The sequence below is a fragment of the Pieris brassicae genome, chromosome 1 (assembly GCF_905147105.1).
Source record: "Pieris brassicae chromosome 1, ilPieBrab1.1, whole genome shotgun sequence".
NCBI classification, from domain to species: domain Eukaryota; kingdom Metazoa; phylum Arthropoda; class Insecta; order Lepidoptera; family Pieridae; genus Pieris; species Pieris brassicae.
This window is the reverse complement of record NC_059665.1, coordinates 6,201,939-6,223,454: the sequence shown is the minus strand read 5'-3', so window position 1 is coordinate 6,223,454 and position 21,516 is coordinate 6,201,939. Positions and strand designations below refer to the sequence as shown.

Below are 21,516 nucleotides of genomic sequence, written 5' to 3'. Positions count from 1 at the left end.
GTTTACTGAGACTGCAAAATGCAAATACGACCACCAAATCAAACTACTCAAACTAGTGACTTCGATAAAATTCACTTGATTACAATTTTGCACGGTCCTTATATTTAAAAGTAACTGATCGAAATTCCACGTCATACTTCTTCGCTTGATATAATAGTCATTATCTCACTTATTAAATCAGTTTTTAAGTCTTATAAATAAACCATTATAGAAATGAAGTTGGTTTACATTTGTTCAAGTCAGGTAAAGTGACAACCTGTTTGGTCTCATTATAATATCAACATAGAATAAGAACAAAAGAATACAGCGTTGATACAATAATTTAATAGAATAAAGCGTTAAACGTTACATATCAGGAGACACCTCATTAATTTGGGCTTTTTTGCTCACTACCAAATGTTATGGTTCATGTATTGTTTGGTGTGAAAATCCCATAAAACGACGAAATGAGAATATAAAAAACAATTATGTGTCATTGGTAATTTATAATTTGTTGATGGTAATGCAAATATAAGTTAGCTCCTGTAACTTACACATTATACATATTTTGTTTCTTGTAAATTTATTGCAAATTTTACATCATCCATTAAAGAACAGCACTATAGATTAAGGTATTTTTTAATCGATAATAGTGAAAGTAAAAGCAAAATAACGTCATATTGTTACGATTGTCATAGTGAAAATGTTGGCTTAAATAATGAGTGGCGCCTTACAAGATCTATAATTCTAATATATACATATTTCTCTTATACGGAACTAAATAATTTATTTGTAAGGAAACTATACCAGGATTGCAATATAGTAGTTTATTGTCTTTTGTTAAAATAGCCTTTACACATTAAGAAAAATACTTTTTGAACGGATTAAAGCTATGTATTATTATTAAAAACTTATAATTCTTTACAGAATTCTAAATTTTATTTCTTTTAAATTCCGACATTTCGCGTGCTTTTCAGCGTGCGTGATCACGGTGACGCACGTCGGTTTTTTTTTAAATTATGTAAATAATAATACTTAGCTTTAATTCGTTCAAAAAGTGTTTTTCTTAATATAGTAGTATAGTTAAAAACTACTAGCAGTATAGTTTCCTGTAATAATAAATGGTCGATGCTCGAAAACAATCAAGACTTAGCGGTGGATTTCTTTTCTAAGACATTAATTATAAAATCTAAATTAATTGTAAAATCGATCTTTATTAAATCTATTTTTCTAAATCTATTTTTGGAAAAAAAACTAATATTAAAACAATACTGTAGCGACATCCACATTTTACGGCACAGCGATGACCTTAGGACGTCGCTATATTTGGTTATATGGCAAAGCAATTTTTATCTTTAATAAATGTCAACAAAGGACGACACTAGCTCGGAACAGAAATTAAATCTACTACCAATCTACCTAAATTAAGAAACGGCAAACCTTTTTACTGCTCATGTATTAAATGGCGTTAAAAAGTATTTGAGGCATATCACAAGATATAACAATTGAAGCAATGGAAATATACACTATTCAAACATAAATTTATTTATTTATTATTTATGTTTTTTTTTCATTTTCATTTCATCATATTTTTGTATTGTATAAAAATTATCTTCACGTATACTATACTGCTTATGAAAATGACAGTGCTTGACGTCAAATCTTTTGAACTGTCTAGTTTTGACTTATGACATTTGTTCTATGAAGTGTGGACGGCCAAATACTAATATTTATTTTCATATCGGTAGAAAAAGCAATAAAAAAATCTAGGATTATTTGGTGTCCAGATAAACATTATGCAATTAAATTATTGATTAGATATCTTGTGGCGGTGTAATTTGAATTATGTCAAACGATTCCGATTTGTTTATATCAGTTCCTCGATCTTCTTTACCGGAATTCTATAACAAATATCTCAAGTTAGTAGAAAATTTTTACTACGTTACGCTTTCTGAAATTAAATCGGGTTTTCCTAGTCCTAAAAACAATTTTGTTAATTTTAAAGTCACTTTTATTTTAAATACCGGTAACGAGAATTTCAAGAATGAAGAGTTAATTGACAGAATCCAGGTAAGACTAGTAATAAATTATTATTTTGGTTATAAATTTTATGTATAGAATTTTCATTAGTAATATAAGAAATCTGTTTAGTGTGTGATTTTTGTTCTACTTGTATCAAAGAAGAATAATAATATAAACTATACTTTATACTTATACTCCTTAGATTTATAACATGATTTAAAACTGTAAAATTTGTAATTAAGATCTTTCACCTCCTGAAGATAATGATATTTTTCCATACGCAAGAGTAAACAAATAGAAGCGATTTGAGAGAATGTTCTCTAAATCTTTTTTTACTAGAGGGAAGGTCAATTTTATATTACACAAAGTGATAAACAAACCATATCCTATTTGAAAAACTAGATTTTGTAAATTGGTCCTATGAGTTTAACTTTAGCACTAAGTAAATAAATCCTATATTTTTTAATAAAATTTCTTCAATGGAACTTAGATTAAACATTAAAGTAAACATAAACATCTATTATATTTTATTAAAAAAAAACATTATAATTACTACAATTTTACTCATAACTCTTAACTGTAAATCATTAAACAGCAGTTACATACACTTACTAACACATACACTTATTAAAACAGTACTTGCAAAGCATCTACAAATTAAAGTATCAACTGAGAAGGTATATACCTCTGTTACATTCTATATGAAGATGATAACAATAATTAACTCAAGCAAAAATATAAATCTGTTTTAAAATATATACATTTTAATTTAAATATTAATATAAAAGAAAGATAAATAATTGTATAACACTCCTAAGTAATATAATATAAAATTTAAGATTTACTCAATGCCGACTAAATCATACAATCCTTTTTTTAAACGCTGCTTCCAAGCCCAAATTGCCTTGGCTTCAATCTATAATCCTAAGCTTTCTGCGTTGAGGATTCTCACAGACGTATGCGCGCTTCGGCTGGGTGACAGAGGTCAGGCATTATTTGGGGGCCGCCTGGTGCAGTGGGCGCGAAACCCGGATCTCGACTGCCCCGCTTCCCCTTCACTCGTGCGTGGAGGTGTGCGTATTCGCCGCGTGCGATCGCTCTTCAAACTAGTCTTGCCGCGATAGAGGCCGCGTACAAACGAGCCATGTCGTGCGTCAAAAGCGCACAGTAGCACGCAATTATTATGTACGCGATTGACAACTCCCAGGTGAGCAGTGCGTTTAGACTAATGCAATTTGTACGTCACACAGTATTGCAAGAATTTTAAGTCGGGAATAATGTCCGTTCAATGCTATACGAACCCGGAAGCATAGCTAGTTTCAACGTCATAAACTATGCTAATTATTGCGAAGTGCTCAAACATCAATAGATTGTTAATATTGATGATGAATTAATTGTTCTGTGTACCAAATAGATCAGTGATTTTGGTTAAAGTTTTAAGTGTTACAGTCGTTAACGTTATATGTGATGCTATGAGTCCTTTTTAATTCTTATGAAAGTGCAATTGTTCTTTCTTCATTTTTCTTAGAGTATTTCCGTATTTCATATTTAAATAGTTATACTACTATTATCTTGAAAGTTATCTTAAAGTATCTTATTTAATGTTCTCCTCATAACTTAAAAATTTTCAGTTATTCCCATTGGGTCTCCTATGTTGACGGGAACATGTAACGAAGGCAATTGACCAATTTAATCATTATTTTTTTATTTGATTTTGTTAAATAAATTGTTAGAAATAATGATATACAATTTATATTATTAATTTAATATGTATATTAATATTAGGTATAAATCGACAAAAGTAATTTGTTGAAGTTCCGTAATTATCTGGTTCAGCAGTTAAATGTTTATAGTTCTACTTCCTTCCTCCCTTTTAAATTATTTTTCAAAAAACATTCTAATTTTCTTTTATATATTTCTATAAAGAGAGAACTAATGAGTAATAAAAGTTGCCAACTTTTTATTAATACTTAGCTACAACCAGAGATTTATTTAATAATATAAGGTACACACCCTATGTACTTCCACATGGGTAAATAATAATATATTTACGTAAATATTAACTTTAGTTAATGTCAGATCATATAACATTTTGGTGCAACACTAATTATAATGTAAACAAATATAAGACAACGTATGTATCTGTCTTTTTGCTTGGGTACCCATAGAGTGATAATTCATTCAACAGTGTCAGAGGTAGAGGTAGCTTGTACGGATATAAACGGTGAGTGAAAGTCTACGGCGAGCTCCAGTAATTTATATTCACCCGTTATCCACTATGTCCGATCACGGATTTGAATCTAATAGCTCCGCTTGGCATAATTTTCGAAAATTTCTTCGCGGATATCGTAGTTCCTAAAGTAGGTCTCCATAACTATGATTATAGTAAAGAGCCTTTGCTAAAGCCGACATGGTGCAGTATATATTAGATAATACTATATTTACTATTTAAATTTGTCTATTATCTATTTATTAAAATCTATCAAATGTCTAATCTTAGTTCCGTTAAATTATCTGACTAATTAAATAATGAGGATTTTTAATTAGGTCTGTGAAACGTTTTTAAAGTTAACAAATCACAACGATTTTCATATTGTTATATAAGGTTATTAACTGTCAACATAATTGTGTTAAATTTCATTTTTAATCAATCATATGGATGTTGAAAATTTTAAATACTTGATGATTACGCGATGATGAATGTACTATTGTTATGGAATATCAATAGGATAATCGATCATTTTTATATTTAAAATCATATTATGGTTTCGAATACTACATTATTAAAGGTACCTTGAATAATTTCATCATTTGTATCGTAAAAACTAAACATCTATGATAATTAATCGTAAACTAGTCTACGTAAGTGATGGGAAGTAAACAAGGAAAATCTAATACGTAACTAAACTAAATTACCTGTTGACACTTATACAGTGAGAACAATAAAAATTTACCATTATGTCAAAAGAAACTTTTGTTCTGAAAGACGAGGCTGAATATAAGGTTAAATATTTCTTTTTAATCAAGTGATTAGGGACTAGCATTTTGGCTATTCTTACAGATGTCCAAAAAAGCGTTCGTGACCAGAATAACACAATGAATAAATATATTGTCATTAAATATTATTTTTAGTTTTTTTCATTGTTAGCAGCGAAATTAAAATAAGTGTAGGATGTGTGTGTAAGTATGTCGCGTGCGCACCGCATCCTGTTATGACGAAACATCGCACGACACGATGATACCCGAATGCTCCTATATCATTGGTTAGACTTTATCTATAAAACGTGCGATACAATTTCTCCAATAGTAAATACATCGATATGAACAATACAAATACATTACCCTTTCAATACAAGATTTTTATTAGTTTTGATATGATAGTGTAATGATCGGTGTTACTAAATCATTTGAGAGTAACCTCAACCTAAGGAATTGTTATTGGATTTTACGGTGGGTTTGGACAAACATTGTGTTTTCTTCAAAAATATTTAATTAGAAATATGCTTAAAGTATTTAGACTTGAAAATGCTTTGCTACAGCATACTACTGCTTAGATAGATATTGCTCTTTTATGCCGGTAACCTTAGCTTCTTATCTTTATTTTCCAGGCAATATTTTCTTGAAATCGTTTTGTTTTGTCTTACGCATCTTAATTGTCCAATTAGGCATACTAAATATCTAAAAAAAATTGCTTTTAATTATAATCTACATATTATAACAATAACATTTTTATCGTTACTAGACATGCGTTCGGGCGCGTCAGTTGTGCATAATAATAGTTGTTTTAACTCCGACGAAACCTATCAGGCATTTCAAGGTTAGTATACCTATATCGCAAAAGATTATGTTGAAAAGTAAACAATGAATAAGTTGTTACTCGTTTCTCTTAAATAATACCTACTTTACGTGTGATAACGGTTTAGATCATTTTCATATCTAAGATATTGCTCTTGAGGAAATACTAATATTTAGAAATCCACGAACACACGTAGGAGATGGAGTAGTATTCGATTTTTTTAAAGATCAGACAAATTGTCAATCGCAAGACTTTGATTGTCAGAGTTTGTTTATGAGGCTCTGGCATGTTGAGTATATATCGATAAGTTATTACAAAAGTAAACAAGAGTTATAAACGATGCAATTTTTACACACAAGAATACGTCATACCTGTTCACTTCCAGCGTTGTACGTTGTTTCTGCGAATTCGATATAAGGACAATCAAATGTTTACCTTAGATTAATTAAGGGGATACTAACGGAATCATTCTTACACACTTCTATTTAAGGAACATAAAAAAAACAATTGACGAAAAATGGACAGGTTTGAATGGATAACAAATATTACTGTACCAATTTTTAAAATGCGGCACTCGCGTGCCCTTTGGCATTGGGAGTGTTTATGGGCGGTGGTATCATCAGGTGAGCACCTTCCCGTTTGCAGGGGGCAAACGGGAAGGTTCTATAAAAAATAGAAAACTATACAAAGCTCAATCGGGTGTTATGAAGTCTTTAAAAAGGTATATCTTCCATTGGAAAACTATAAAATATTGGCTTCACGACAGCGGGAAGATGCCGTATTTTGTTACTACCAATAGTGCCAGCGATACCTATCCCGACGATGTTGTAAGTTCGATGTAGTTCTCTTTATATCAGTGCTTTCGCAACCTTGGGAACGCGCGCTAAAAAAGCTCATTATTCCCGACAAAAAACATTATTAGGCCCGAACGCCTACAAGGAAGTTACAGAGTAATTGTAATGAATGTAAGCATTAAATAATGTTACATATTTTGTTTATATAATATTTTATTCATTATTAAAATCATTTATTCGGTATAATTAATGGGTACGAAGGATCAAAGCGAGTACATACTATGTCCTAGTCCTCGATTAACCATAACATATCGTAAATAGTTCGCGTTTACTAATTACTAAGAAGAATTTCCAGTATTTCTTGAAATCATTACTTATAAAGTTGTAGATAAATAATTAAGTTAATTTATATTATGTATTTATTCAAGGTAAACCAATTATCTTATTTCTTATTTAAGAGAAAACATTGGATTTCGTTTATTTGTTATGAAGGGGTGATTCCACATTAAGACGATGCCGTGTTATGGCTATAAGACTGAGTTGGAATGCGAAAGCGATCCTGGGGGCTTCTTTGATCGCGTTGGAACTACAGATACCGGCAAACTTCTTCAGCATTAAACAAGGGAGTGGGGGAAAGCTGGTACTTGCAACATATTTATTTTACGCGATCGACACGTCACTCTCTCGCCGCCTCCGCACCACCGCCCGCCGAGCCCCCCTCCCACCCCATCCCAGTGATACCTACAAATAGCTTCTGCGCAGGCAAGGACATTTATTCAATGTGTCCTTGCTGGTATCTGTACCCGAGGTAGTAGTCGATATAGTTCACCCGTTTGTTTTGTATATTTGCTCAATATTTATATCGATAGAAATGCCGGTCGAAATTGGTTGCTTGTTGAAGCCTAGTCTAGTTCTTGTAATCAATAAATAATGCACTGTTCTGCTTTAATCCACAGTGTCCTATAAGGCTTATATGTGTAACCTTTAACCACCTAAAACAATTGATTAAGTCGAGCCTCGTTCAAATGATATGATCTTACGAATAGCGGAACTACAGAGTGCTACGCAGAAACAGCTCATGCAATAATTAACCTTCTAATTTATGAGCGTTGTCACAGCATAAACTATGAAAAATTAAGACAAATTATACTTAATAGGTTATGAATATTTAATATCAGTTAGATGTGTATTTACTGAATAACCAGCCAGGCTTCGACTTTGGGCAGACACCATTGTGCCTAAAAAAACTAGAAAATGTTTTACTGTAACTTCTTTAAATTCTCAATCAATAAAAAGGGTATTTCTTCTTATTGAAACCTACTTTCTGAGCTGAGCTGACCTCGTATGATAATATTTATGTGTACTTGAGGGTAGTTGATAATAAATCATTGTTGTGGCATAACACCTTCAAAATAAGACGTAGTAATACATGGTCTTGGTCTTGGTCATTGGTCTTATAAATTTAGTACCTAACTTGATTGTTATAGAGGCAGTTCAATAAAAATATTAAAAATAATAAATATATTGTATTTTTGAAACTAAATATATAGTATCAATACAGATAAAACTATGCGTATCTTATACTTACTTCATTTGATCATTCATACAAGACAAAAACACTCGGCATCTTCAACTTATGCCGTCGTTTACTACGACCACATGGAATTTGTTTGGATTTATTGGGAACGTCCCAGAAAAAAACGTAAACAAACCACTATACCGAATACTTGCGTAACTAAATGTGGGATTTCCAATGGGTTTTTATAGTTTTATCCTAACGCTCTTTGTAATTAGTAAATAATGAATAACGTAGAAGTTTTTTATACACAAGAGATGTGTGCAAAAACAAATTAGTCATAGATTTTGTCCTGCATTCGTCTGAAGGAAGGTAAAAAGGACATTTTATTATATTTGCTCTATTTATTGCAAAACATGATTAAACGTAAATAATTAATAGTCTGGCTATAAGTTCTGTTACAAATGAAAATGCTTTTTTTTTCAACTTTTCAATTATTTTGAATTTGCAACACGTATATTATTTAAAAAAAAATCGATTTTGCGCAATTTCACTTATAAAATTACAATATGGAATGGGGTGTTAAAGAAAATAGGATTGCAGTGATGGCCTTGCACAAAGTGGGTATGGTGTCGTCGGCCATATTCCAGAACCTTCAAAAGCTTGATATCAGTCGTGTGTTCGTATATCGTACTATCAACAGATACAACAACACTTCGTCTGTAGACCCGAAAGAATCGAAGCTGCGTGTTGTTATGCTGTTAAAGCTAGAATTCGTTAGCATCCTGCGTCAGTCATGGTTTCGTGGGGTGTGTCTTATCTAGGAGTAAAAAAAAACTACATTTTTGTGAAATCAAGATACAGTCTTGGATCATGTTGTGAAACCTCTCAGCAATACTAAACTCTAGTTTTTTAAAACATACCGTGGACTTTCCAGCAGGATTCTGCACCTGGTCACAAGGCACGAACTACCCAAGCCTGGCTTGAAACCACGGACTTTATACGAGCTGAAGACTGGTCCACATCTAGCCCTTAAACTTCAAATTATGGTCAGTTTTAGAGGACATGGCCTGCTCTGAAACTACACGGCGGCATTGAGTCTATTAAAAAATCTTTGGAGCAAGCAGTGGCGAAAATTCCCTTAAGTGCATAGACTTGTGGCCAAACAGATTAAAGGCCTGTATAAAAGCCAAAGGTGGCGATTTCGTATAGAATATTGATTTTTTTTTTGCTGAGACTTTAATAAATGTGTAGGTATACATTTAAATAATATTTCATTACTTCATTAAAAAAAATCATTTGTATCAGAACATATGGCTGAAATAGGTAATAAGATCACTTGCCTAATATAATTCAACTTTAGATTGTATTCTATGGAATACAAATTTAAAATATTCAAAACCTGCATAATCGTTCTGGGCAAGAGGTTTAATTAAAAATTAAAAATGTAGCTAGTACCCAGGTCTGCTCTTATAAATGAATTTCGCATTTTCATCTATATATCTAAAAATCTTGTTTGACAGTATTCGCACGCACTTATGAATACATATTTTTTGGAAGGCTTCAGAATTAGAGAAATGTACATTTTAAACCGCTGATTAGAATCCCCTTAGCCGATTTTTTTTGTAATTCTAGAACATCATATTACGATCGAATTAACGCGGGTCACAGCTAAAGTTCCATATTATTTAATCATACTCAATACTTCTGCGCTTGCGTTGTTTTGTGAGCACAATGTTTTTTAGAAAGTCGCATCCGGTTGCGGTGTGTCGCGGTGCAACAAGTGTACTTCCATACTTTGCAGACATTGAAATACCAGCTATATATAGCCAATGCATCATGTTGATTTGCCTAGGTACTTTACTTTTAAATTTATAATAGTCAGTACTAAACAGAGATTCTTAACCTTAAAAGGATGTTAGTCTGTTACGCTTTAAGTACTTATACATTGTGAGTTTATGCGGGTACTATGCATTGCGAACTTAAAAGGTAAATCAGAAAGTGTTAATTGAATTGGAAGATATTTATAAGGCAAAGTGTATCACAGCTAAAATGCAATTCTGTTATCAAATTTAAAAGATTCGAGAGTTGATCAAATCAAGTTTATTGCGTGTTGCAATTTATTTAATTTAATTGATTTTTAACAGCCTCGAGAATAAATATAGACCTTCTAATGTTTATAATAAAATATAAATAAACTTATCACACGCTGTCTTGACCAGTGTAGATAAAAAAGGTACCTTTTGTTTCTTTAGATATCTTTTTATATATTGGGTATCGCTAGATGTGGTTAACTTTTCTTAAAAAATTTCGTGCGCTAAAGCCGGATATTCGGGTCTAAAGACACTTTTACTTGGCAAGAGCGTGTTAAAATGTCTGCTGCCAACCCAATCTAAACGTCCCAACACGGATGTAGCTGTGACTAAGGCGTATTTGTTTCGTTCTACATCGATAACGGGTTTAATAAGATTTGATTTGAGAGGATATTTCGTAAATTTTGGTAAATAATGAATTATAACCGGTACCATGCTCACGTTAAAGGTCATTGATCATCTGTAGATCCGCTTTGGTGCCCCCCTGACCCTGTCTTGCGCTTGCGGCGGCGCTGAATTAAAATATGCTTATTGATATGCATTAGTTTATAATGTGATAATTTAGTGATAAACTCGTATTATAACTCAAATTAATGTTGAGAATAATAGCACTAGATCCGTGAACTTAAATAGCCTTTAATTTACGTCATTGCGTTATCTACTTCCACAGAGCATGACGTCAAACTGGTCAAACCTAGATAATATTAGAATAGATTGCGTTTGGTCAATGATCATCGATACTGAACTTTCTTCCTTTTTCAATTTGTGTTGGCTTGTTACAGAAATATGTGGAGTCATCGCTGGGCTGGGCCGGGGAACGGGGCGAGGACTCGAGCTACGACTCCGAATGTGAAGAGGATGTCGGTCACCGCACTGCCTCTAGGACGCCGTCGGACACGCTCGCAGCCGAGTTTGCGGAGTACGTCACTCTCGCCCCGGTCTTACCACCGCATAACCAGGTAGAACACATTAACCTAACCTGACAATTGTTACGAATTACATGAACCACTATTTCGAATCCAACACATAAATCTATAGACAGCAAACACTTTCTACTAGTCTAGTCTACTGTCTCTGGATAGTCCGACATTTGAAGCCGACAAACATCTCTCTCTCTCTTTAATAAGCATATCTGAGCGTCGTGTTTCGATCCAGCGCGTCTCCTATCATAGTGTACATTCATATAAATCAATAATAGTATTATTATTGAAAATACATAAATAGTAAATTCATTTGGTTCAGTATAAGTAAGCAGAGTATAAGGACTGATGCCTGATTTTTGCGGTACATTTGAACTATGTCCATCTTATCTCATAGTACCTTGTGGTGGTCAATGTTTCAGTTTGGGCGATAGTTAAACTTAGTTTATGTTGCGAAGCCGTTATATTATTTAGAACTACACAAAATTTTATAATTTTTGTTTTACGAAACAAAAAACTTATTTTGATTTTTTCAAATTGTTACAATTGAATTTTATGTGCAAATAAAGCGCAAATGAGTTTGATAGCTTTACGAATTTGACGAAACATTTTCAAAGTCCCATTATAAAAACAAAAAATTTATTCAAGTTCAATACTTGAGTTACGAAATCTGAATTGTGAGCTTGTTAAATACTTCATTCGCTTTAAATTGTACGAAACTGGGTTGTAGCAGCGCTTGGGAAAGCGTATATCTTGGCTTGAGGCTTGTCGTGATGTAATTTCCTTTACTGTGCCACTTGCATCATCTAACGCGTATTACATAATTTTTTTCATGGGCCTACATTATTCCATATCTATATTCGTTTTACTCTGTACAAATCACGCATATGTAATAAGTTATAAATCAAGGTCAATTTTGTAATAATGTGTACAGACGCCTAGTGCCGCAACACGGTATCACTATGACACTGAAATATAATCATTATTTTACATTAAATTTTAAATTTATTGTAACGGCCTAAATGTCACGAGCGTAGTATGTGGAAAGTATTAAGTAAGTCCGTTAATTTAATGTACTAAAATCGTCATTCCAAATATGAAAAACATTTATTGGTTTGGATTTCCGATGGCTTAAGCATATGGATTATATATCTGTCATATATCTGATTATATACCAATAAAATATATTTTAGGTCTGTCTTCACAGAAGGCTACTTTCCTTAATACATATAAATGAGATATACACAGAAACTTCGAAGAAGACATTCAAAGGTTCCAACACCATAGATTTAACAGCCTTTCAACGTTAAATAACACCTCTCTTTATCGTATTCCAGGCGAAAATAGACTTCGCATTGAAGCTGGGTTATTCAGAACATCTAGCTCGCACAGCGCTGATGCGTTTGGGTCCCGATCCGCCCCGCAACGAGCTGCTAGCTGAGCTGATTAAGCTGGCTTCTAAGCGGCCAATTCGCCCAGCTTCGCCACCACAGACGATAGATCGTGAACCACAGTCAGACCGATCGCCATTGAGGCATATAGTCATTGATGGCAGCAATGTGGCTATGAGGTAATTAAAAAATTTTTTATGAATAATTTCTACCTTGATTCACCCGAAAATGTTTGCATGTTGTTTCTACCGTAATCTAAGTGCCTCCTATTATTCTTCAGTGTTAGGTGGTTTTCTTTTTCATATAAATACCTGTTTAAATAATAATTAACATGGCATAGCATGATATAATAGTTGCAGGCTTATTAACATATTGTTAAAAACTTAATAGCAATTTAAAAGTGTGACAGAGGGCTTATTGTCAGTTCTTTACGTCATTAATTTGATAACTGGCAGTAAATGTAAATTTAGAAGTATATTTTTTATCATTAATCAATCAATCTGAGTGTACATTACCTACTAATTTATACACATGTACATACATATCTATCATATGATATGTTATATTTTGGTAATATAGTTAATGCAATGTATGTCGTGTATTAATTATGATATTCTCTTTCCGAACTTAGATTTTTTAGAACTGAAATGAGTATTCCAATGAGATTGATAGGATTAGATAACCTATACATTTTTATAGACTGTACAGAGGGAGAAACATAGAGTTTTCATAAAAAAAATATTCAAATAGGTTTATAGTTGTGTTATATTTGGCATAACATTCACACGAAACCATTATGTTTTATTGTACATTAAAGATAATGTTATCCCCGAATCTGGCCATAAATATAAGACATGATCAGTTCCTTTATCAAATCGTAAATAATGGCCTTGTAACTTACACGGCTCGTATAATAAGATAAAAATACGGAAGAATTTAACCAATAAAGTCTTATCGAAAAGTCAGCTAATCGTTATACTAACTATCAATTAATTGATTACGTCTAACTGTTGCACGTGAAGTTAGTAGTAAATAATTAATTTAAAAAATATATTTTTTATTTATAATACTCAAACTCAAAATTACTTTATTTATATAGGTAAACAAGTATACTTATGAACGTCAGAAAAGAAGTTAAATTAATTCTAACTTTACATATACTACCAGTTCGTAAGTTAAGGGCGTAAAGCGGGATCTACTCTCTAACTCTCCGCCACTCTTTTTAATCGCTAAGTTTGAAGTCATACAAATTGTTTGAACTGGAGCAAATTATATAGGAATAGGATCATTTAAATATTCGTCAAATTTATAAAAATCTTTATCGATTAATTTACGTTTGACGAGAGCTTTGAATTTATATAGTGATAATTATCTCATTTCGCTTAGGAGTTTGCTGTAAAAAAGAATACAATTTCCATACAAGAAGTGGTTTATCTTCTGGAGCCTGGTTGGTCGTACGCTTAAATTAGTTCTGTTTCGAGTATTATATTGGTGAATGTCACCATTTGTTTTAAAATTGGTTATATTTTTTTGTACATACATCAAGGCTTCCAGAATATATTGAGATATAGTGTCATAATATTTAGTTCGTTAAACTTATTCCGTAACGACTCCCTTGAGTAAACAACAAATACCTGGAACAGCCCGCTTCTGCAACACAAATATGAATTGAAACTGCAGCAGCACCCCACAATAGAATACCGAATACTATATATGAATGTAATAATAATACTACTAAGGACACTGTGGTCCTTTAGTTTTATGAAAATATCGTGAAGTCCGATGCGGCACAGAAGGCTGATCACCTACTTATCTATTAAGAATCAATTGATCATGGCACAGATATAGGTTTTAGGCTCAAATCTAAAAGGTTTTAGCGCCATTGTTTCCGATAGTAATCTTTAGTATTTTACTGCGGCAAAAATCACACGTAGAATTTGATTTATAATTTTCGAAATTTAATCAAATAATTGTCCGGTCACAAAATGTTCTTGTTTGGTACATTAATTACTTACTAATTTTACTTTTATTTTCAGCCATGGCAACATGGAGATATTCTCGTGCCGAGGCATCGAGATCTGCGTGGATTGGTTTCGAGCTCGAGGCCACAGAGACATATCCGTGTTTGTACCCAAATGGCGCAAAGAGGCCACAAGACTAGATAACCCTGTCTTGGACAGGGATTGCTTAGAACGTCTCGAACGCGACAGAATCCTACACTACACCCCTAGCAGACATCTCGGAGGAAAACGACTCGTCTGCTACGACGATAGATATATCCTCAAACTTGCTGCTGAAACCGACGGAGTCGTCGTCTCCAACGACAACTATAGAGATCTGGCCATCGAAAGCCCGGAATTCAGAAGAGTCATCGAGGATAGACTCCTAATGTACACCTTCGTGAACGACAGATTCATGCCGCCCGACGATCCGCTCGGCAGATCCGGCCCCACTTTGGATGCGTTCCTCAGAGTTCCACCCTCCCGCACGGACCCCCCTCCGCCTTGTCCCTACGGACGCAAGTGTACCTACGGGAACAAATGCAAGTTTCATCACCCCGAACGCGCCGGCAGACCGCACAAATCCATTGCCGAAACGCTCTCGGAGCGAGCGGCGCGTCACGCTTTGCAGACGTTGAGCCTCCCTCCCGGTGGACACCCGTCAGACATGAAGAAACCGTTAGCAAGAGCGCATTCGGCTACGCCAAGACTAGCAGATCTCACCCTCGCCACGCACTTCGATATAGCGCAACAGCCGGGACCCTCGCAGCCGAGTCACCAGCCTGAAAATTCCCATAGAAAACTCGCCAGACAGCTGACTTTGAACCCAGCCTGTGATCCCAGATTGCACGCGACCGCCTCTAGAGTTTGTTCGGCACCAGTCGGGGCGATGGGTGCAACGCCTTTGTACATGGCCGGAGCGTCCCTATCTCCGTGTGCCTCGGAAGGCGCCCTCCAACAGTGGGAAGCGCGTAGACGGATGCACTACCACTTGGCTAACATATTCCCAGAAGTGCAGGTAGTTGAAGCCATGAATGCGTACCCTGAGGAAACAGATGCCCAGAAAATGTGCGCTATAATCCTCGCCCGGTACAGACCGAGCGAGGCGACTCTTCCTTATCCGTTGCATTGAGACATTGACCTTGAATTAATCTCAATTTCGAATGTAAATCGAGCCTTATTTCAATGGTCAAAAAACGGATTCAACATTGTAGTCGGCGGTTTTAATATCGACTGACTCAATTATAGCATTATTGAATATTTGGTTAAAGATTTTTTTTAACTCAAATGCATCAACTGGGTCTGCCAATATGTCTCATAGGCATTTATTTGAGTTGACACGACAAGATATGCTTCTAAGAAGCATATCGCGGTATTCATTAAGTTTAGACACAAATAATGTACAAATCACAATAATTATATGTTTCTTTCAGTATCTTACATCCTAACAATTATTGCTTTATTCTATTGCTATTAATTTTCTATTTCAAAGTGCTCCATAACATCTGCCTTCTGTATATTTTAATAAGCTAATCTTAGGTTATGTTGCAATAATGATTATTGTGATGGTATAAATCATTATTGGTACTATGTACCAAATTTAATCAATTATCTAATAAGAATATAGGAACTGTTTATGTTGCATAGTTTATTTACAATCAAACTTTTTATTATTTGAAATAGTTAAAATTTGTTATATATTTATATTATTCTAAACAATAAGGCCAGGTTATAAAATAATAGTCATTTATTTTAGAAATAATTTTGTAACATGTTTAATTTGTATTAAATTGAACTTAAAAAAACGTTGAATGCAATGCATGGAAATGTAAGATATATTATGTTATCTACAAGAGTGTTGTACTACATATATTTCTATTGTTATATTCATATATATAATGTTTATGGAGTATAGCACTCGGTCCAAACTTTACCGGCATTTTAAAGACTGTGTTCTCTGCTCTTATATTAACCGTAAAGTAAACCGTCTTTGAAATGACTGTGAGTATTGGCTTTAGTTTAATAAGTTTTGCCAACATCCACATGTTGGGTAAATTAACTTCAGTACTCAAACTAATATGGGGCAATGTAGATTGACTCGTTCATGTTGGTACTGTGTTAACATTTCATAGTGAAGTGAGTAATATGATGTCTTTTTTGACATAGATTAGAATTATAAATAAAGAATTATGTGTCAAATATATATTTTTTTTTTAGTTTTACTCTGTTAGGATTATTAGACATTCTTTTTAGAATCATATTCATATAAGATTTACTATCATTTTTCTTATTTTCTGAAATCCCTATAAAGTTTTGCCCAGTAAACTTTTCAGTGACAGTTTGCGCTGCTGTGTACTCTGAAGGTTTGAAAACTCTTTCCTTCTTGCTTTTCCTATATAAATATGGATATATTTTTATTTCTTTTTCACTATCAACAATCATTGGTGTTTCAGTAATTTCTTTTTCATTGTCAACTATATTTTTTACTTCTGGTTTATATTTCTGATTGAAAATGATTTGGACATCATTTTGTATGTCCAACAAGCACCCTTTTTGGATACCCAGACAACAAGTAGAAATACCAAAATTCACTGCACTTGTTTTTCTGAGGCCATTTAAACAAAGAAATGGTATTAAATTGGAACAACAATCTTCAATTATTGGCTCCACTAACATTTTTGGATTCACATCTGCATCTATTAGGATACCTGAACAAAGTCCGTTTTTAAGAGATTCTCGACATTCTGATAAGCCAAATATTAGACCTTCCACTCTTCTATAAAAAGAAAAAAATACATAAATTAGAATGTTGTACTACAACTGAACTCAACCATTTCAAATATGTAAATAATTTGTAATTTGGATAGGCCAAATTACAAATTATTTATATATAAATTCAGATCCCTTGCGATGGCAATACTAAACATTTATATTTCATTAATAGTAAATAGATAATTAACTCTCAGTGCCTACTACACTTAAACACTGACACCTACACTAAATCAAGACCAAGATGTGCTAAATCAGACTGTAGTGTAGAAACCAAGTAACTATCATTAAATATGAGGTTATATCATGCTTTATGAAGAGGGATACCTTGAAAATACTTCAAATGAACATCTACATAATTGAAACACTTACTTGCATGGAGGTGGTCTAGGTCTTTTTTCCTTGGGTAAATCCTTAATATCATTCCAGTGAGGTTTTTTAAACTCGGGTAAAGTCACTCTATATTTCTGAAGAGTTGTTTCTAGTCTTAAATGTTCTTCTGTTGAAGCTAGCAGCCTAAAAATAAACAAAGGATAGTCCATCACATGTAGACTATAAGTGAAGTTTGCATATATTTGTACTTTCATAACAATTAATGATAAGTCTAAGGTTCTCACTTTTAATATAGAGATAATTAAATGTAAAAATCTAAGATAAAAAATTATAGTACAATCAAAGAGTCTGGCAAAATTGACCACTAAAAATATTTAGATCTGTTTTTGTTGAACATGTCTTCATAAAGTTAAAGTAAACATACCAGTTTATAGGGTCAGGACGGCATACAATATTCTTTATTGTTTTCTTAAGCTTTGTCTTGCTGATTGGTTTTTTGTGTTTTAATTTTTGGGCTGCTTCCATATCTGAAAATAAATAAATAATATTAATGATTAACTCAATAAAAGTTAGCAAGGAAATAATTATTTAAAACATCTAATAGGTACTCAACGTAGTTAAACATTAAGAGGTTATTATTACAAATCAGGTAAACCTTTTTCAAATTCAAATATACAATACTTGTGAAATTTTTATCTCTAATAAAAATTTAGGCTAAATCAACAAAATGTTTTGGATGTATATATTTTTATATAGATATTACAATTTTATTTTAAATTAGGCTCGTTAAAACTCAAGCGTACACCTACTTTGCGAGATATTCGGCACCTTGGAGTTATGAAGTATTTAATTATAATTTTCGATTAATTCTATGGGTTTCTGAGTAAACTTTAGAAACAAAACCATTTTTTGTAAAGATAATTGACATTTGAAGTAACGACCGTGACATTTATTATTTATAGTACATACGATACAGAATCAAAACTGTAAACAAAACAAAACTTTGGGGCTACTTTAGGCTTAGTATACTTATTTCTAGTATTTAAACTTTTTTTAAAATTTATATTCCACTTTCTCATAATTCCTTATCGAAAATGGTTTTGCGTGCTCAGTAGTAGTACTTAAAGCCACACAATGGTAGATGACTCGATACTTGAGATAGATAAATTTGGTGTTCAACCGTATATAAACAGATTGTTAGAAGTTAGCAGAATTTGTGTACGGTCTTCTGCCTTTACAGTGCACACGAGCCTCTCCAAGTACTGTATTGCCGTAGTTTTTACTATTAAAAACACAAGCAATCGCCGTTGAGGATCCGCCTTGCACCCACTTACGCCGACGCCGAAGCAGAGAAAGCGCTGCGCCTAGTCCGGCCTCCCACCAGCGGGTCTCACCGGAGGATGCGCATGTGCGGACCGAGCTGAGGTGTTCAGGCTGTGCCTGGCAGACTCCGGCTCCAGCTATGGAGCGAAAACCGCGTCGCGATGCGTCCGGCCCGCGTGCCAACGTACGCTCCCGCTCTCGCGGTCGAGCCGCGTTACCGCCGCCGCCGTCGTCGTCGCCGCCGAAATCAAGTTCGTCGCGCAACCGGTCCTTGAGTGGCTCTCGCTCGCGTAGCGATCGAGCCCCGGGACCCGGAGACGAAAAACCGGGCGAAAAAGTCGTTCTTAGTGAACAGCTCTCGTCGCGGTATACTGCCGTTCGACACCCTGTCGAACCGGCCCCCCACAACCCCTCCCCCGCAGTGTTTACTACAGCGGGCCTTTTAGACAGTTCCACACTAACTCACGCAGACCCCGAGGTCACAGGTGACTCGCGCCCGGCTGGCGCTCGAGCCCCCCTCGCGGTACATAGTGAAAGTGGCAGTGAAAGTGCAGTTTTCATCGAACAAAGTGGTGGTGAACAGTCGCAGCTCTCGTCGCGGTATACGGACGACGAGAGTACCTATACGGCTACCCCGCACCGACCTCACCCCTCGACATCGATGGCGCCACCGGACTCAGGAATGCACCTAACAACAAATGTGAGTACCGGTGTTATTTTTCATCATGGCGAGGAGCACAGCCACGCTCATGGGCATGACCCTGAAGAGCTGTTGGCCTATTTGGAAGGCGACCTGCGGCCATCGCAGCCCGTCTCACCTCGCGCCGGCTATGAGTTGGATGCGCTTTTTGTTGCGCAAACAATCATAGGCCGGTTCGCTACAGACGGGCTCGCACGCGCTATGTGCGAGTACCTGGCGCAGACCCGCAGGCGCCTTCTAAGTGAAGGCCTAATGACTTCGCCACTCTCAAGTGACGAACATGACGCGCTTGCCGAGGCAAGACGCGTACAATTACGCCGCCCGCCGCCGCGCGACTCTGATGAGGACGCCGCCGGGTCGGCACCCAAGCGTGTCTGTGCGCAGACGACGCCACCTGGTGTCAAATTTATGACACCTATAACACAAGTACAACCGGCGCCGCTCTCGCAGCGAGACCCGCGCCGCCGGCGCCTAACGGACATGCCCACGGACACGGCGCCTACCGCGGCGCCCCCCGCACCCCCCGCGCCCCGCGCGGCCCTTGCGACGGCTCTTCCGACGCCGCAGGATGCGGCGAACAATATTAGCAATAACGCAGCGGCCTCTTACGCCGCAACGACCGCCTCGCCGGCAGTAGCCCGCCGGCCCCCCCTTGCACCCCTGCCCCCCGCGCCTCCAAAGCCCAAGTATCCGCCGTTTGTCATCGAGTCTCTCCCTGACTGGACAACGCACGTCAGGGAGATGAAGCGGCGGCTTGGGCGCACAATTAATGCGCGCGCATTCGGGCAGGGGTTAAAAATCCTGCCCCAAGACGAGGAGGAGTACCGTTTGGTGCAGCGGTACCTAGGGGAGTTAGAGAGTAGCGGCGTAAAAGTCGTCTACTTCTCATACTCCCTACCAGCGGAGCGGCAGCTGAAGGTGGCGCTACGAGGCATTCCGGCGGACACGGAGCCCGAGGCCATCTTGTCGGAGCTGCGCGACTTAGGGTTCGAGCCGGAGCACGCTCAGCCCATACGTGCCAGAAGGGGCAGGCCGGGGTGCATATTTTTAATTATCCTGCGCCGCACCCCCGACCTCACCCCCGCTATATACAACATAAAGGAGCTGTTGTGTATACCGGGGGTCACCATTGAATCTTGGCGGGGCAAAAGGGGCCCCGCTCAGTGCCACCGCTGCCAAGGATTTAGGCACTCCTCGCACCAATGCCACCGGGCCTTAGCCTGTGTGCGGTGCGGGGAGGAACACCACTCCGCCGACTGCCCCCTACCAAAGGGGGCCACGCCGAAATGCGCCAACTGCAAGGGGGCGCATACGGCTAACCACAGCACGTGTCCGGTGCTGAAGGAGGAGGCGCGCAATAAGCGCGCAGGCACGGTGGCGCACACCACAGGGGGCAAGGGTGCCGCGGACGCGCGCGGTGCGCATGATGCGCGCGGTGCGCGCGGTACGCGTGGCGCTCGCGCTGCGGGACCCGCGGCGCCGCGTTCAAAGGGAGGAGAGCCGCGCATGCATGCGCAGGCTGAACGGCGCGCCCATGAGCAGCGCGCCGCACACCCGCAGGATGCGGAATTAATTTCGTACCCTGCGGAGCCTCCCAGAGGTCAACGCAGGCGCCCCCGAGGTAGAAGAGGCCGGGGGGGGTTACAACCCCCCGCCCCCCCGCGCGCGGAAAATTCCGCGCACTTCGCGGAGGGCCCCAGTAGGGCCGCTCCTGACTCCGCTCCAGCCGCTGGAGCCTCCAGGACCGCCGGACAGCGCGCCGCACGCCCCCGCAGCGGGGGCCCTCTGAGGGGCCAGATGTTCCTCAGCGAGGCGGCGATTGCTGAGGCGGTCGACAGGGCGGTCAACTCATTGTTGAGCGCCCTCTACCCGACTCCGCC

The 21,516-nt window shown here is 36.9% G+C and overlaps 2 protein-coding genes across 6 annotated transcripts; one reads left to right on the top strand and one right to left on the bottom strand.

Moving 5' to 3' along the window:
* The first annotated feature begins 1,685 nt into the window (after positions 1-1,685).
* LOC123713341 (probable ribonuclease ZC3H12B) lies at positions 1,686-16,710 on the top strand. Of its 5 annotated transcripts, none has more exons than XM_045667065.1 (5): positions 1,686-1,898; positions 2,043-2,049; positions 10,983-11,159; positions 12,458-12,690; positions 14,548-16,710. In XM_045667065.1, the coding sequence occupies exons 1-5, from the start codon at positions 1,825-1,827 to the stop codon at positions 15,641-15,643; spliced, it is 1,587 nt and encodes a 528-aa protein (XP_045523021.1). In that variant the 5' UTR covers positions 1,686-1,824; the 3' UTR covers positions 15,644-16,710. The 5 variants fall into 5 exon arrangements, with proteins under 5 accessions (XP_045523021.1, XP_045522941.1, XP_045523182.1 ...); XM_045667226.1 differs by lacking the exon at positions 1,686-1,898 and adding an exon at positions 9,045-9,156 and having other exon boundaries at positions 1,923-2,049; XM_045667302.1 differs by lacking the exons at positions 1,686-1,898; positions 2,043-2,049 and adding exons at positions 2,949-3,208; positions 9,045-9,156.
* LOC123713627 lies at positions 16,699-18,754 on the bottom strand. Its single transcript, XM_045667425.1, has 4 exons — positions 18,423-18,754; positions 18,038-18,140; positions 17,653-17,796; positions 16,699-17,287 (listed from the first exon to the last, which is right to left on the bottom strand). Exons 2-4 carry the CDS (start codon positions 18,136-18,138, stop codon positions 16,699-16,701), a joined length of 834 nt encoding a protein of 277 aa, XP_045523381.1. The 5' UTR covers positions 18,139-18,140; positions 18,423-18,754.
* Between the last annotated feature and the right edge of the window lie 2,762 nt (positions 18,755-21,516).